Source organism: Microtus oregoni, unplaced genomic scaffold (assembly GCF_018167655.1).
Source record: "Microtus oregoni isolate MIOR12 unplaced genomic scaffold, Mior012 000020F_ref0000438, whole genome shotgun sequence".
In the NCBI taxonomy this organism is placed as follows: domain Eukaryota; kingdom Metazoa; phylum Chordata; class Mammalia; order Rodentia; family Cricetidae; genus Microtus; species Microtus oregoni.
Window position 1 is genome coordinate 32,336,167 of NW_024543079.1, and position 16,490 is coordinate 32,352,656.

Sequence of the window (16,490 nt, forward strand, 5' to 3'; positions counted from 1 at the left end):
GATTATGTCCTCCTACTCAGAATATTTGCAAGTTATGGACAGAAAATCATAGGAACATTCAATGGGAGGAAGCTGGAAACAACCATCCAATAGAGGAACTTCAGCTTCATCTACTCTGAAGGATGAGACAACTGGAGTCCATGATGCTCAAAGCCTCCAGGGCCTTGGCATCTTATGTGATCTACCCGTTGTTCTCAACAGTTCAAATGCCTTCTTTCCTTTATCCCCACCTCCCTCTTTCTTTCATTTTTTTCTCCAACCCTGAACGACACTCCTTTGCCATCTATCTATGACATGCCAATACTGAACTAGATTCTTATAACCCAAGAGTGACCTAGCTGTGCTGTTTTCTTCTCCCCGGCTCACATATCTAGGGCACTGCATTAAACACACCAGCAGGCAACTCCAGAATAATAAATGCAGCCAAAGGCATGATGGTGTTTTCGGCAAGACTGAGAGAATAGTATGAGATTTCCTTGAGATCTCTGGCTGGAAAAGGAGACGGGCAATCTCAAGTGAGTCCGAGACCTTATGCAGGAAGACAGGAAGAACTGGACAGGAAAGAGAAGTTTCTAGAAAAGCAGGTAGTTGACAGTCACCAAGTTCTGTCAAGGGCTTGGATGAAACATCGTGGAGAAAGAAGGTGAGGGAGAGGCATGGGAACTAATGAACTTCTAATGAGAAGGGGCAGAAAGCTTGGATGCTGCCAGAGTGGTGGGCAAACAGCTGATGTGGATGAAGTTAGGCAAGTTTCCAGGAAATCTTACATCATAATCTTCAAATAAGTGAGTTAAATTCTCCACAACAGAGTGGCAGAGGTTCTACTTTGAAAGTGGAGATAATTAAGACTGATGGTCAGTGCACAGACTGTGTTTCGGAGAGCACATTCTCTCTCTCTCCTCTCTCTCTCTCTCTCTCTCTCTCTCTCTCTGTAATAACGTTTAAAAATGCAGCTAGAAATTGACCATATCTATTAAGGCAGAACATAAAACAATCTATGTAATTATACCTTGCAGTGTATGCCCCCAGACAAGGCAGCTGTATGGCTTCACTATTATAATAGCCCTAAATTTAGGAACTGTCTGTCAACTATAGCAGAAAGTACAGACTCCTAAGTAACAAAGAGAATTAATGAAGTCTACTCATAAAACAGAAAAAAAAAACTTAACTAGTAAATCTGGAGAGATAGAAGACAGACAAAATTGACTACTTTTTGTTGTTGTTGTTGTTGTTGTTCGTTTTTGTATTTCGAGGCAGGATTTCTCTGTAGCTTTGGAGCCTGTCCTGGAACTAGCTCTTGTAGACCAGGATGGCCTTGTACTCACAGAGATCTGCCTGCTTCTGCCTCCCACGTGCTGGGATTAAAGGAGTGTACCACCACCACTCGGCCAAAATGGCTACATTCTATGAAGCCATTTACAAATTTTTGAATACAGGTAAAACAGATAAATGTAAAAAGCCCAAATCTGGACTGTTAGAAGGTAGATGCTGGGGATCCTGATGATGCTGGATTTTCTCTGTTGGTTTTAAGTCTGGGTGATAGGTATATGGGCGTGCTTCCTTTTCAAAGGTCTACCAAGGCAGAGTTAGGACTCGAGCACTCTTCCAGGTGCTTCATGACCATTAGTATGGCTACATGGAATGAATGTGCTTTGTTTTGTGTCTTTATAATGCCTAAAAGAATTTAGTGCTCACTACAGATTAGAACCAGCGGTATCTGCCAATACTGTGCCTATGCAGTTAAGCAACTGTACAATTTCCCTCTCATGGTAATTATTGAACATCTCAGTCTCAACCCATTGGGCTCTAAAGCAGGAGACCACATGGCTTCGCAACAGAATAGTGCAACTACATTGAGGCTAAAGTCTGCCAAAATAGGTGGTGATTAACAGTTTACCCACACTGGTAATGGCCAACCATTTAGTATTTTGTATCAGAGCCTGGACCTCAAGTCCTGCCTCTCAGGTGACAGATGATGTCACTAATTTCATGGCACAGGAAGCAGAGGCAGGGCAAGGAGATGAGTGAGTCTCCTATTACACAGCCACTCAGGCACCACAGTTAAGACCCATTTCTCCTTAGGCCACAAGCACCAGGCTTCCTAGACGGCTGACACTAGCAGTTTGACCATGAATGATTAGGGAAGGAGCTCACTAGACCCAAAGGTAAACAGGCTGGGAAACATTTGGCTTTCTGTATGCAAAACAGTGAGGCTGTGTCTTTGCTTCCTTTACATATTGGGATTCCTCTGGGCGAAATTCCAGGACACATTTTTATATCTGGCTGAGCTTCTCTGGGAAATGAGTGTTCTCTGAACAGTTGTAACTCAGGTCCCTGAGACCTGAAGGTGGACACAGCATAGGGCAGTCTGAGACGGGCTGCCTCTGGCATACAACGCTTCCGAGTCTGCAGCTCACAGGATGCTGCTCACAGTGCATGGGCTCGGGACATCATAGCAGACACACCTAGAAGTCAGTTTCTCTGCCCCACCCTGAGAGAAAAACAGGATATAGGATAAAGAATGGAAGTGGGCAGGCAGAAGAGAACTATTTTCTCTTTGGACATACTGGCCTCTCGAAGAAAATTTGATCTGGTGAGTCAGTTAGATTACTCGAAATGACAGGAATTTTGTGGGTAGATGCAAATGACCTTCCTTTTACAGTACACAGTAACCTAACCAGTTGGGTCTTTAAAGTAATTCACTCACTAGTGAAGAAAAATGCTTGAGAAATCAAATACTGACTTTTCTTACTGAGTGACTGCTGATTAAAATTTGGCACCCGTGGTAAGAAAATCGAGGTAATCAGAAAAAAATTTCTTCTACACTCAACTGCTACTAGGACCACCAGGGCGCTTTCCTTATTCACCCGAGCAAAGCGCCCATTGCTCCCACCTAAGCTCAGCCTCTTGGGGCAGTGGAATAGGAGCAGTCCCTCCCCTACATGGTGTGTATGTATGTATGTACATGTTGCGGTATGCACGTATGTGTTGTGCATGTATATGTGTGCACATATGTGCTGTATGTGTGGTATATGTGTATGTGTATGTATGTGCTTTATGTGTATATTTATGTGTTATATGTATATTTGTGTGTATATGCATGTTTTATGTGTATATGTATGTGTGCATGTGTGTATATGCATGTGTTTTATTTATGTATGTGTGTATATGTGTTATATGTGTATATATGTGCTTTCATGCAAGTATGTGTGTATATGTATGTGTATGCATGTACTGTGTGTGTGTGTACATGTATATGCCATAACACATATGTGGAAGTTTGAGGACAACTTGTGGGAACTGGTTTTTTTCTCTCACAGTGTGGGCTCTGGGAATCAAACACAGGTTGTCAGGGTCAATGGAAAGCACCTTTATCTACTGAGCCATTTTATCAGTCTAGGGATGGACAGTTTGGAGTTGTGGGTCAAACAGTAGCAGTTTTGAGCTTTGGCTATTTCTATGGTTTATATCCTAAGAACTCACCTTCTGTCGTGTGCAGGCAGCCCTAGACAACACGGAAGCAAATGGGAGTTTCTGTGTTCCAATAAAACCTCACTTAAGAAGGAGAGTGCTCAGTTTGGCCCCAAGCTTAACTTTCTCAAGTCTTACACTAAATCTTATTTCTATTGTCTAGTAAAAGATATATCCCAGCAGCTTTACTCGCCTGCATGAGCTCTTGGGTTTCCTGTACAGGAGCAGCCTCACTACTATGTACGCTGCTTTCATTTCTCATATTTTAAAGCACCTGTCCTCACTTCCCTGCCCTTCCTAGGAGCTTTTCCCATCTCCCTGCTGCTAATTACATCATGACATCTCAAAAAGGAAACTGATTTTGTTTTCTTAACCTGCCTCCTCCTTCTGAATCCTCAAGGCCATTCCGCTCAGAATTTGAACCTGAGACTCAATTGAGGTAGTCTTAACAAGGCTACGATGACCTTCATGTTATTAGACCCGGTCACCAATTTTTAGCCTTCGTCTTGGCACTGCGAGCAGCAATGGCACAGTTGATCTCACTCAGCCTTGGAGTATTTTTTCACCTGAGTTCCAAAGAAACACATTCACTGCTTGTTGCTTTGCTGCCTGTTCCTTCTCAGCTTCCTTTATTTCTGAGGCTTACATGACGTTGGAGTGTTCCCGACTCCGAGGCTGACTAGCCTCTTCATCTAGGTCCACTCATCAGCTGATCTTTCATCTGGCTTCATTAAGTTCCAGGATAATTTTAAATGCTATCAATTAACTAACGCCTTTGAGAAGTTTATATGTCACTTTGTTGTTCAATCCCAGGCCCACAAAGTGAACCCCCACTCAACATCTCCATCTGGATTTCTCATAATCTCAAAATGAACACGAAAAAAAAAATGAGCCTCTGACATAGTGAGGGATACTTCTTTCTTTCCTGACACTCAAGAAAAAATGTTAACATCATCTTTTGTTTCTTTCTCAGGTTCATATGTATCTGCTGTTGGCTCTTGCTTTAAACTATGGGGATTTCGACCCCCTTCCATTTCCTGTAAAATTTCTCCTTCACTCAAATAACTGGCTGTTCACACAGAATATTCTAGAGTCTGTTAAGTGATCTGCCTTTTCCCATTGTTGTCTTCTTCCCGTGCCCCACCCTTCACCCCAGTCCATTACCGAACAGACACTAAGTCAGGTCACATCTGTCCTCGGTTCACACTCCCTGATGGCTTCTCATTCACTCATAGGAAAAGTCAGAATCTTTCTGCCACTATGTTCTCTCAGCATTGCTGTCTCTGTCCCTGCTATCGGTACCCTGTGACATCTCAAGACACACCAGACACTACCTGGCTGGAGAATTTTATCCTTCATGTTTGTCTATCTGGAATATTCTGTCTCCAAATATATTTCTGGCCTATTCCTTCAGATGCTTCAGATTTTGCTGAGGCATCACCTACTCATAGATATTACAGGGATTAACAGCCTTGGAGGCTGCTGAGTACCAGTGATTTCTTTAGGTTGACTTTGGACCCCAACCCACATTTCCCTGGTAACACTAGAAAGAGAATCCCTTCCTCAGGTTTTAAATTACTCTATGAGAAGGTGGAGGTGCTGAGACTTCCTTGAGGTCCATTAAGACAAGGAACTTCTCCCTAGTCAAAATAGAATACAAGTTCAATCTCTTGACTTAAATGGAGAGCTGATATTCTTTCTATACTGCCCCAAATAGTCTATACTATGCTCTCCTCCCTGTAAGGTTTAGTGCGTCTGGGTCTGTCAATCACCTGGCCAGGAGGCCAGAAGTCCACACCCTATGAAGAGAGGATTATCTCCCTAATGAGGTAAAGGGCTTTTCTTTCCCACAATCCTCTGCGCTGGTGCAGACCCTTGCAGTGCATCCGTCAGTCTTCCCACTTTTCTGAGACCTAACCTCTCAAATATAGAACTTTTTCTTTCTCGCTTAAAAACATTTTACTTTATGTGAATGGGTGTTTGCATGTGTATCTGTGTTCCACCTATGTGCCTGGCGCCTGAGGAGTCCAGATAGGGCGTTGGACCCCTTGAAACTAGAGTTACAGGTCATTGTGAACCACCGTGTGCATACTGGGAAATGAACCCAGGTTTGCTGCAAGAACAGTCAGTGCTCATATCCACTGAGCTATCTTCCAAGTCCCATCCTTTTCCTGTCTCCTCTTCTTCTGCATATTGGTCAGAGACACCCAAGCATGCTTTCCCTGGCACGCTAGGAGATTTTCACTCTTTCCCTGAAGCCACAACGTTACCAAACCCACCATGGGAATGTTTTCTTGCTCTGCGCCAAATGGAATGACTATCTCTCCTCCTCTTTTCTATCTCCCTCCTTCAGGATTTCAGCTTGTCTACAATGTGAAGTTTCTCTCAAACACTATAAAATCCTCCTCAAGCCTCCTTCTGAGTCGGTTTTTATTTATTTATTTTATTAAGAAGCTCAAGAACCTAAAAAGAAAACTCATTTCCTAGGTAATAGAGATGTCTGGTGGGACCAATTTACATAATGTCTACTTTCCAACACTCCCAACGTCTACTTGGTTTGTGTTGATCTCACTTTTCACTTCCTTAATGTTTTGTTTTGTTTTGTTTTGTTGATTGTCTCTCCCTCACTGGAATTCATGTTCCACATAGCAGAGAGTCTTTGTTTTGTTTACTGTTCTATCCTCAGTAACACAAACAGAGCTTGGGACATTGTGGAGAGCTTAATACAATTGTTGAAGAAGTCACTGGGTGAAGGATCCCAACACCTTCTTCCCTTTACAGATAAAAACTCTGACCAATTGTCAACGGGCTTCAGGGTTCATATCCATTTGTTGGGAGACTGTGGCTGAGATTTTGGATCTGTAGATGCCTTAAGTGTTTTCTTCTCTTTTCCGCATTCCTTCCTGTATCCGTAACTTCAGGACTTATTAATATGAAATCTTTCCCCTCTTTATTTCTTTCCTGCAGTAAGCAAAAATGGCCTCCATGCTGGAGAAATAATCCATTTACAATGGTTTTGTTTTCCCTAGCAGCACAACAGCCTGCATTTGTCTTCTCAGCAACAGTTCTATTGCTTGTATTGTGTTTGTTTAATTAATGGGTTGAATTTTAAAATGTGACCTTGCAGAACACTGAGGGGTGTTTCTTCTTGAATTTTCCGCTTGCCCTACTTACATCATATTCTGTGCCCCCTCATCTTTCATTTTCCTGACTTGCTCAGAAATAGAGACTAGAGGCATCCACAAGATTTTCCTTCATGTTACTCTCTCCCTTCTCCCACAGCTCATGGAGATACCCGCTTAGGAATGTTATCTGACTTGAGGTACACGTAAGTTATTATTAAAGAAATGTTTGCAAAGTTCCCACAATGTCATTAAGGAGGCTAGATGACTCAGTTTCTTGAAAAGTGTCATGCAAAGAGGCCATATTTCTTAGGTATCCCAAAGACTCTGGGAAATGTTTGCAAGTTAGAGAGTGTACACATGTGCTTAAGAATGTCGATTTGGCTCTGTTAAGTAAGATGATAGCCTCTCCCCATTGTGTTCAGAGGTCAAGACCTGAGATTCTATTCAGTGCAATGTTTTTCTTCCTTAATGTGAATCTAGACTGAGAAGCTGCCAACAGAAGTCCCCAAAGCACATCCAGCTCGTAGTTGTATTTGTTTGTCTAACATGATATGTGAAAACAACTGCCGTCTATATTTAACATCCTATCTGGATTCTCCAACTCCTTTAGGAACTAAACTCAGAGGTCAGACAGCACTAGAATGCAATGCCCAGATCTTCAGGATGCAAATCTCCTGGGAACTTGTTAGACATGCAAATACTCAGAATTTATCCCAGATCTGCCAAGCGAGGGCTGTGCACCCAGACCCGCTGGGTAGGACTGTGCACCCAGACCCATAGCCAGTCTTTTAATAAGCTTCTCTGGTAATCCTGGCTACAGTCACGTTTTATGCCTACTGGTTCACAACTGGTAGAAGCTAAAGAACAACTGCACCAATGAAAATGCCTCATGGAGATTGTCAGGAGGCTCCCATCCCCCCAGTCTTCTCTACACCACTTCTGTGCAGTGTAGTTATTAACACACCTCAGAAGGTCTTGCAGATTTAGGTCTACAACCTGTATGTAGCCTATGCAGTCTCTGATAATGAGCGACTGTCCTTGTGGCTGGGGCAGTTATAGTAGTCAACCGAGATGTGTACGGGGATGCTGAGTATTACAGCACCTTTTCATGGTAGGGAATTCCAAGGCAGGCTGGATCAAAATTTAGATAACTAAAGGCATTTCCAGATGACTAGAAAAAGTCAGAGGGCAAGAGTGTGTGCAGAGGGGATACTGAAGATAGATCAGGGAGGTGCAGCAGTTGTGTTTGAGTGAGCTTCAAGTCCAAGGTCTACATTAGAATAGAAGAGATGGGAGTCAAAATGATAGTACTGATGGTCAAAGGACATTTGCCTCTGAATGAGGCTGGCAATTGGCACTATGGCGGGGGGCGGTTCAAGGAAGATGTAGTCATGGTGATGTGTCTAAAAACTATAGTGTGTTCCCTAAAGATATCTTGTCCAGGCTTTTACTTAGATGATGAAGCAGCCATATTTATTAGAGAGTTTATTTATTCTTTTCATCCTGTGTTTTCATTTACTTAGTGGATACGGATACCCCCAACCTTGCAGTAGATTGTGAATGCAGGTCCATTGGGAGTCAAAGTAAGAGAGTAAAGAAACATGACATTCACTATCTCTCCTGAAGCTCCTCAGAGTGGTCAGACATTTCCGGGAGGTGAGATGAAGTCCTGGAGGGCCACATGATAGCAAACACTATGTGACCATTGGCCTTCTGGACAGCAGGGATGTGTGGAGAACAGGATGGCTTACATTCCTATTTCTTAGACACACTGTACTCCCAGAGGAGAGTTGATTGTTAGGGCGCAGGAAGGCTGCTGAGTCAGGCTGTGTGAGGAAGATGTGATTGTCGTTTCACTGTAAGAGACGCTATGTGCTATGTTCTTAGTCCAACCACAGAGGGAAGGTGGGAGAGTTTCCTCTGCACATCTGTCTCTCAAAGGATCCAACTTTCTTAAGGACTAAATTAGAAATTCAATTTCAGCCAGGCACAATTTTAGTTCCAGCACTTCTGTGGCTGCGAAGGGTAACTACAAGTTTGAGGGCAGTCTGGGTTCAACTAAAACTAGAGAAAATTCAAGCTTTGAGGTCAGATTGGCCTATAGGGAATAAGCCCTTTTCAAAAACAAACAAACAAAAACAAGAAAATTTCAGCACGTCTGGAATTATATCTTTGCTAGTAGTTCAAGTGAGCAGCTTCCTTCAGAGCCTGACCTTCCCTGATTGGCTCATTAAGAGACCAGACCCTCCTCTTCCCCTTACTTTCTCAGGCCTCCTGCTTTATACGTCTGCACTCAGACATGCCATGCTTACAACTTCATTGTGAATTAGCTGGTGATTTTTTTCCTAGATTCTTTGAGGAAATGTCTTTGTTCATAGCTGAAGCCCTAACATTGGAAGTGTGTCTGGTACAGAAAAACTTCCATCCTGCAGATACATGCTGGAGGTAGCATGAGCTGATATCTACTTAAATAGTCTGACAGCATTCAGCTTTCAGAGGAGTCCAGGTTTGGTGTAGGACGTCATTCTGTATTTGTGTTGCTTTCATTGGTTGAATAAAGAAACTGCCTTGGCCTTTTTTTTTTTTTTTAATTTATTTATTTATTAAGGATTTCTGCCTCGTCCCCACAAACCGCTTCCCATTTCCCTCCCCCTCCCCGTGCCTTGGCCTTTTGATAGGGCAGCAATTAGGTAGGCAGAGTAGACAGAACTGGATGCTGGGAAGAAGGGCAGACAGAGAGCTGCCATGGATCCAGCCGCCAGGTCAGACATGCTGAATCTTTCTTGGTAAGCCACGACCTCGTGATAAAATACAGATTATTAGAAAGGAGTTAAATAAAGATGTGAGAGTTAGCCAATAAGAGGCTAGAGCTAATGGCCAGGCAGTGATTTGAAAGAATATAGTTTCTGTATGATTATTTCAGGGGGTTAAGCTAGCCGGGTGGTAGGACGGAGCCTGCTCCTCTTACCACAAAGGTTCTACTGTGCATCTTACATCGTGACTGTTAGGTCTCAAACCCTGGGACAAATGGCTGAAGTGCCTTTTTAACATATCAGCGTAGACCTGGTAACCAGGTTCTCCCAGCATCCCTCAGTCCTTACCTATTACAGGGTATGGCTTGCATATCCGTATTCAACTTTCTACCCCAACTCTCTAGCCCAGGGGTTGTGCTGCCCTTCCCTATGTAATCCAGACATTTTGGTTACCTGCCCTGCTTTTACTTTTTGCCCTTTTGACTGCTGCACCTGGTTCCCCTCTCTCCTCTCTTTCCTTTACCCTTGCCCCTCTTCTCATATGGCCCATGGCCATGTCCACTTTGGACTCTCCCACATGGCTCTGCATCTGGGATATGCTCTCCTTTTTTTTTTCTGCAATAAACTTTCTCTTTCACTGTACATAGAAACAGTCATATACTTTCCTTTTTCTTTTCTTGTTTTCATGCAATGACACACTCTTTCCTTCAGAGTGAGCGTTATGCAAGACACCTGAGATTAGGTACAAGGTGCGATGGACTCAGAAAATATTAACAGCCAGAAATATGGAAAATATGCTTTAGAAGGAAAACAGTGTCTGCAAATTTTAAATTTCTGGCTGTTGCATTTTCATGGGGGGAGTAATTCGAAAGAAATTTGTAACTAGATGATGTAAAATATACTATATGACTTCATTAATGATGCCAGGAGCTTCACGTAGCTGCTGAAAAACAGAACGAAGTAACTTTTGCAGATCCCATACTGCTGGCGACCATGACGGACTTAGAAATTTAAATCTATGGGAAATTAGCATGTGGGAACCACAGAGAGGGGGAACTCAGACATTGTGAAAATATAGCTGCACAAAGGCCCTAAGCAACAGAAGGTTTACAGATCAGTGTGCAATGGAAGTAGGTCTGCATTCAATCTCAGAAAAGACCTGTCTGATAGAACACTTATTAATGTCTTTATTTGAAATACAATGAATACCCAGTCTGGTCATTTTAGAAAGTGGAATGTGGGTGTGTTGGAGGAGAGAAAGTTTTATGCTGTTTTGCAAATGCAAATGTTTTGTTTACCTGCAATCACCCACTGTCCATTCAATACTGAGAAATGGCGTTATGCAACCCAGTGAGTTAACGACAGGGCTCTAAAATGGGGAGGAAGGCAGAGCCAGGATGATGGCAGCAGGAACAGAGTTCCCTGCTTCTGTATTCTCTCCAAGTGTACATTATACACTGTTGTTACAGAGAGAAAACAGGTTAGTTTTAACACACTTGAAAAACATAACTTTCCACACCCCAGAGTAGTATATCTGGTTGGTATTTTATCCATTCTGTTGTAAGAACTGAAGTTGATGTTACAGAAATGATCAGAAATAAACTCCTGCCAAAAATCATTAAGAGATGTCAAAGCAGGCCAGCACATTAATTGTAACTCATACAGCTGTCAGGGCACAAGACATCAGACAATTATAGACCACAAGGCCCTGACAGCACACGCTGACGAGGAGCGACTGTGGAGCTGTGATCTGTGCTTTGTGTGCTCTGTAAGGACACACCAATGGTATGCAGACCCCTAAGTATCCGTAGATCCATGTTCTTAACCCCTGATGGAGATGGAAAGTCACTACTGTTCTGTACTACAAAGTATAAACACGGATGGAGGTGGGGCCCTTCTGTTTGATGTGTTCATTTCAGTGCTTTCCAAATCATCACTTTAGAAAGCAGTTCTCAATCTGTGTGCTGTGGTCTCTTTGGGGGTAGCACACAGATGTTCTGAATATCAGATACTTACAATTCATAATAGTGACAAAATTACAATTATGAAGTAGAAGTGAAATAATTTTATGGTTGGGGATCACCACAACATGAGAAACTGTACTAAGGGGTCGCAGCATTAGGAAGGCTGAGAACGTCTAGAGGAAGTATCCCACTTGAGTTCAGGAAGCCTTAGAATTTACAGCTTCTTGTTTGTTGTGTATCCTTGCTCTTTCTGTGTACATCTGGAAACATCTGAAGGCCCCTTTCTTTTTTTTTTCCTTTTCTTTCTTTTTTTTTTTTTTTTTTTTTTTTTTGAGACAGGTTTTCTCTGTAGCTTTGCAGTCTGTCCTGAACTAGCTCTTGTAGACCAGGCTGGCCTTGAACTCACAGACGTCTGCCTGCCTCTGCCTCCAAAATGCTGGGATTAAGGGTGTGTTCCACCACCACCCGGCAGTCCTTTTTAAAGTAGAATCATCATAAGTTACTAAAGGAAAACCTGTTTTTAAATCACCATTCCAGTCTATAGCTGAATAAATATTGACTATTCAAATTTTTGTTAAAAATGTATTTCTTATTTCACATACTAATCAAATAACTACTATACAACCACTGGTAATCTGTGTGGTGTATGTGAGGGAAACCAGTTTAAAAATGTGTTAAGTTGAGCATCCTCAGGGGAAGAGTTAAAAATGGAACCGGAGTTAGAAATGGTGGGAGACAGGATCCAAGTTAAGACAGAAGGAAACATGTTCACCCGGTGAAACGAAATGTAGCTTTATCTACACTTTGTTTCGCAGAGGAATTTTATCCAATGCCCTGTCCCTAATGAAAACAATCTGTTACTGAATCCCAGTGCTATTATTGAAAACTGTTTTAAACACATGGATACTTGGCAGCTGGATTATTAATGCATCAAACTATTAAACAAATCAAAAGTCTTCCATATGGGTTAAACAATATCATTAAAAATCAGATGGGGCCAACAGTGTTCGTTGTCTCCACCTACCATACCTTGACCACCTCCTCTTGGAAAGCCACGAGATTCAAGTGAGAGATGTTCACCAGGTCAGGCCCATACACCACCGTTATCATGCGCTGCTCCAGGTGCCCAATGTTCCCAACATCCAGGAGTTCACGTAACTTGGGGTCCTGGATAAGAAATGTTAAAAAGAGTGGAATATAAGGAAAGATTCTAACATGGTAGCACACCTTTCAATGAACGAGAAGTAGAGCTGCCTTTTCTTAAGAGGAGCTTGTATGAATGGAAGCATTCTTCTCTACAGTGGCGAGGAGGTTGGTCACTTGCTGAAGAGCTGTGGGGGAAGCCTTCCCAGTTTAAGACCCGTGGTTTTCAGCAAAGTGGTCTTTATATCATACAGCCATCCTGCAATGCATGTGTACGTGTTAGAATTCTCCCCTCTTTCCCCCAATCATCTGATCAGTTGTACATTGAAATGAAATGTCATATTCTTCTCCTCCATTCACAGACACGTTAAAACAGAAAAAGAAATTCTTACAGAATAAAAATGTTCATGCCTACTAAAGTCTAAACAACTCAGTAGGTTCTGGAAGCATTTGACTCAAGTTGGTACTATCGGAAAGTAGTGCAAGGTTAGGGGGTGAAGGTGGGGTGCTTAGCTGGAGTCTTTTGATCATTGAGACTATCCCTTTGGAGGTGACATTGAGTCCAGGAGCAATAGGTCCTCTCAGTCATAGACTGGAACCCTAAAACATGCGCTGAATGAAATAAGCCTTTTGTCCATATAAACTGATTATCTCCAATATTTGTGACAAGCTTCTAGCCATGGGCCTTCCTCTGCACTGAGTACAGATATAAAGAGAAAGGATGTCAGCGGAGCTTTGCACAGGATATTTTAAGTCCCTCACCGGGTGTGTTCTGGGCTGGGGACATAGGGGATGTCTGCCATCTCTTTCTGAGCAAGCCTCATTCTTTGGGAACACTCTGAGTAAGTATCCCTTGGAGATACCGTTTTTGTTTTTGCCTCCCCCTTTTTTTCTGGGAAAGGGACATTTCCAAACTCACAGAACTCAAAATAAAATTGAAAATAGGACTTAGTCAACTTGGCTGCATTTATTTTCCTCCCATAGGACAGGCCCTGTAGGACATTTCAGTCCATGCAGAAAATTAGCATCAAATCAATCACTTAGCAAATTTGCTGCCGGCTTCTGAGCAAGGACCATGCTTGCATTTCTATTTATTTAGCAAAACACTATGCCAACAGGGCCTGATTACTGAGGCTGGGTTATTCTGGCCTCCTTCTGTGGGGGGTTATAAGCCCGTACAAAGAAATAATGAATTAAAAAAAAAAAACAGAACGAAAACAAGCAAAACCTTTCCAGTTAAGTTACTCACTTGGTATCATTAATTCTTTCTTCATTAATAAAACTTTCTCCTGTGTGGATGCACAAAAAGGCACACTTTCAAGTAAGCAATGGAGAAAGGAACTTCATTTCCAAGGTTGCCCAGTAGAGTCGAAGATTTAATTCCCTGACACAGTGAGAGCTTAACAAGTCAAGGGAGCCTCCTGGAAAGATGAGCTGCTTCCCTCAAAGCTATCAATTCCATAACCCACAAAAGGAGAGGTATAGAGTCAACTAATTCCCAAATGAAAACCACAAAGTGGGGGGTTTCAGCACTATCGAATCAATAGATTGGAAACACATGCTTAAGCAAATTAAACAATTACTCCAGCTGTTCTGGAAATGATTAATTACATTATAGTTTTCAGAAACCATAGAGGCAAGTTTAGGGAGTTAAGTGTATTTGATCAATACTTGTTATATACATGGAAGAGAATAAGAATTCTCAGAAACCAACTAAAGCTTGCATAATTCTCATGTACGGTCAAAACACTTTTGCTTACTCACTAAACGGCTCTCGGTTAAGGGTTTCTACTTCCCAGGATTGCAGGGAAGAGGTGTGGGGGTCAGGAGTTCGTGTGACTTATCACTGAAACAGAGGATCTGGAGATATGTAAAGTCTCTCCAAAGGAGGTGCCTAAATAGAAAATATGGTCAAGAACTTCCAAAATCCTGTGAAGAACAGCATTACTACCGGCTATCGTCAGCAAGAATCTAGAAGAAACATGTCGTCTCTGTAAGTTTTTCTTCTAATGGCTATTGCTATTTCTTTGAAAGTCCCTTGGTCGTTTTGTAACTAGAGGTGGTGTCTGGATTTGGGTGGATGAAGGAGGTTGTGAAAAGGGAAGCTGAATATTGGTGAGTCTATCTGAAATGGTTCACATTTCTAACATAGAATTTTAAATGAGTTTTGGTAATGAGCTAGGAGAGCAATTGGATTTGAGATATATTTTATCAATAGAAATTCTAATCCTTTAAAATCATATTGTTCAGGATATAAAATAAGAAACGATTGAAAATATGTAACAAGTACGTTGTGTCTAATGTTGATTTTTTTTTTTACTTTCTCTTAGACCATTCCTCATTTTAGTCCCCTCAACTAACACTACAACATCTTATTGTGGAACACTTCTATTTTCTCAGCAGATCTACACGTGGGGCATTTGCTGATGAAGACACCCATCTCTTCAAGTACCACAGGCTATCCCCAGCAGCTTTAGACTGTCAGACTGTGAAGATCAATAACCTGAAAACACATCAGCACTGACTTCACAGATGAGGACCTCACAGATGAAATTAATTCAATGAACTCAGATGTCTAAAATTGTGATACTTCTGGATTCCAGTACTGTAGGTCTGGGAAAATGAACGGTTGTATTTGAAAAACAAACATGCACAATCAAAACTGTGCTAAGGACAAAGTCCTGTTGATAGTTTGTCTGAACTACTTTGTCCCCTGTCCTTTCTCCCAAGCAACTTTAAGTGAATCTCAAAATCCTTGATAAGTTCCCAGAGACTATTCGACTCCCCAGGTTCTAGAGCACTTAAACACACTGACGTGTTGACTGTAGGTGCTTTTAAGGAGAGTAAGCCATTCCTCCGCGCTGCAAAGTTGTTTAACTTTTCCAAGAGTACTAAAGGATATAGGGAAAACGAAGAGATGGGGTAAGCTTGGAATTTTACATTTTCAGCTATTATTCCAGGCTTACTTTCTACAGAGAATATTTTTTTCTGTGCCTCTACAGTTGGGGCTAAGAGCAACTGAGAACCCTGGCAGTTTTCACTTAGCCTCTAGGTTTTCTCTACTCCTATAAGAATCATGAAACAAAGATGATTTGGCTATGCAAGTCCACTTTTTCTTTTTTATTTATTTTCTGAACAATCTTGTTTTACATACCAATCCCAGTTCCCTCTCCCATCCATCCTCCCACTTTTCCTACCTTCTCCCCCTCTTCTCTCCCCATCCAGAGTGTTGACTCCCATGGGAAGTCAACAAAGTCTGCTACATCACTTGAGGCAGGACCAAGGTCCTCCCCTGTGTATCTAGGCTGAACAAGGTATCCCTCCATAGGGAATAGACTCCAAAGAGCCAGATCATGCACTAGGGACAAATACTGCTAAGAATCTAAGCAATAGTGGAGAGAATACCTAAACTACCCTTCCCCTGTAATCAGATTGATGACTACCTTAATTGTTATCATAGAACCTTCATCCAGTAACTGATGTAAGCAGGTGCAGAAATCCACAGCTAAGTACTGGGCCGAACTCCTGGAGTCCAGTCATAGAGAGGGAGGAGCGCTATTATGAGTAAAGGCCAAGACCATGATGGGGAAAGCCACAGCTGACTCAAGCTAGTGCGAGCTCACAGATCCTGGATTGACAGCTGGGAAACCAGCGTAAGACCACACTAGACCCTCTGAATGTGGGTGACAGTAGTGTGGCATGGGCAGTTTGAGGGGTCACTAGCAGAGGAACCAGTATTTATCTCAAATCCACTTTTTCTTCATCACCATGACTTGTGATTAAATTACTTCACGTTCATTCTAAAGAAAGAGTTTTGCTCTTGGTGATATCTGTTAGCGATTACCATTACCTGGCAATTGGCTTCTGGAGAAATAAGACTGTTCTACACCTAAGGAAGGGGGACTTAAGTATGACACAATTATGGAATTATGTAATTTAGAATGTCAGAGACAGATGGGAAATTATGCATAGGGTTTTTAAAAGGAAAACTAAATGCCAATTTAGATCTTCACTACTTAATTTGACTTCTAAAG

General features: G+C 42.1%; 1 protein-coding gene across 2 annotated transcripts in view; it reads right to left on the reverse strand.

The window, feature by feature from the left end:
* Positions 1 to 16,490, reverse strand: part of Plcb1 (phospholipase C beta 1) — a 676,602-nt gene that overhangs the window by 228,198 nt on the left and 431,914 nt on the right. For both annotated transcript variants that reach the window (XM_041670151.1, XM_041670152.1), the window contains exon 4: positions 12,343 to 12,480. In XM_041670151.1, the coding sequence (XP_041526085.1) occupies positions 12,343 to 12,480 (138 nt within the window). The remainder of the gene's footprint in view (positions 1 to 12,342; positions 12,481 to 16,490) is intronic.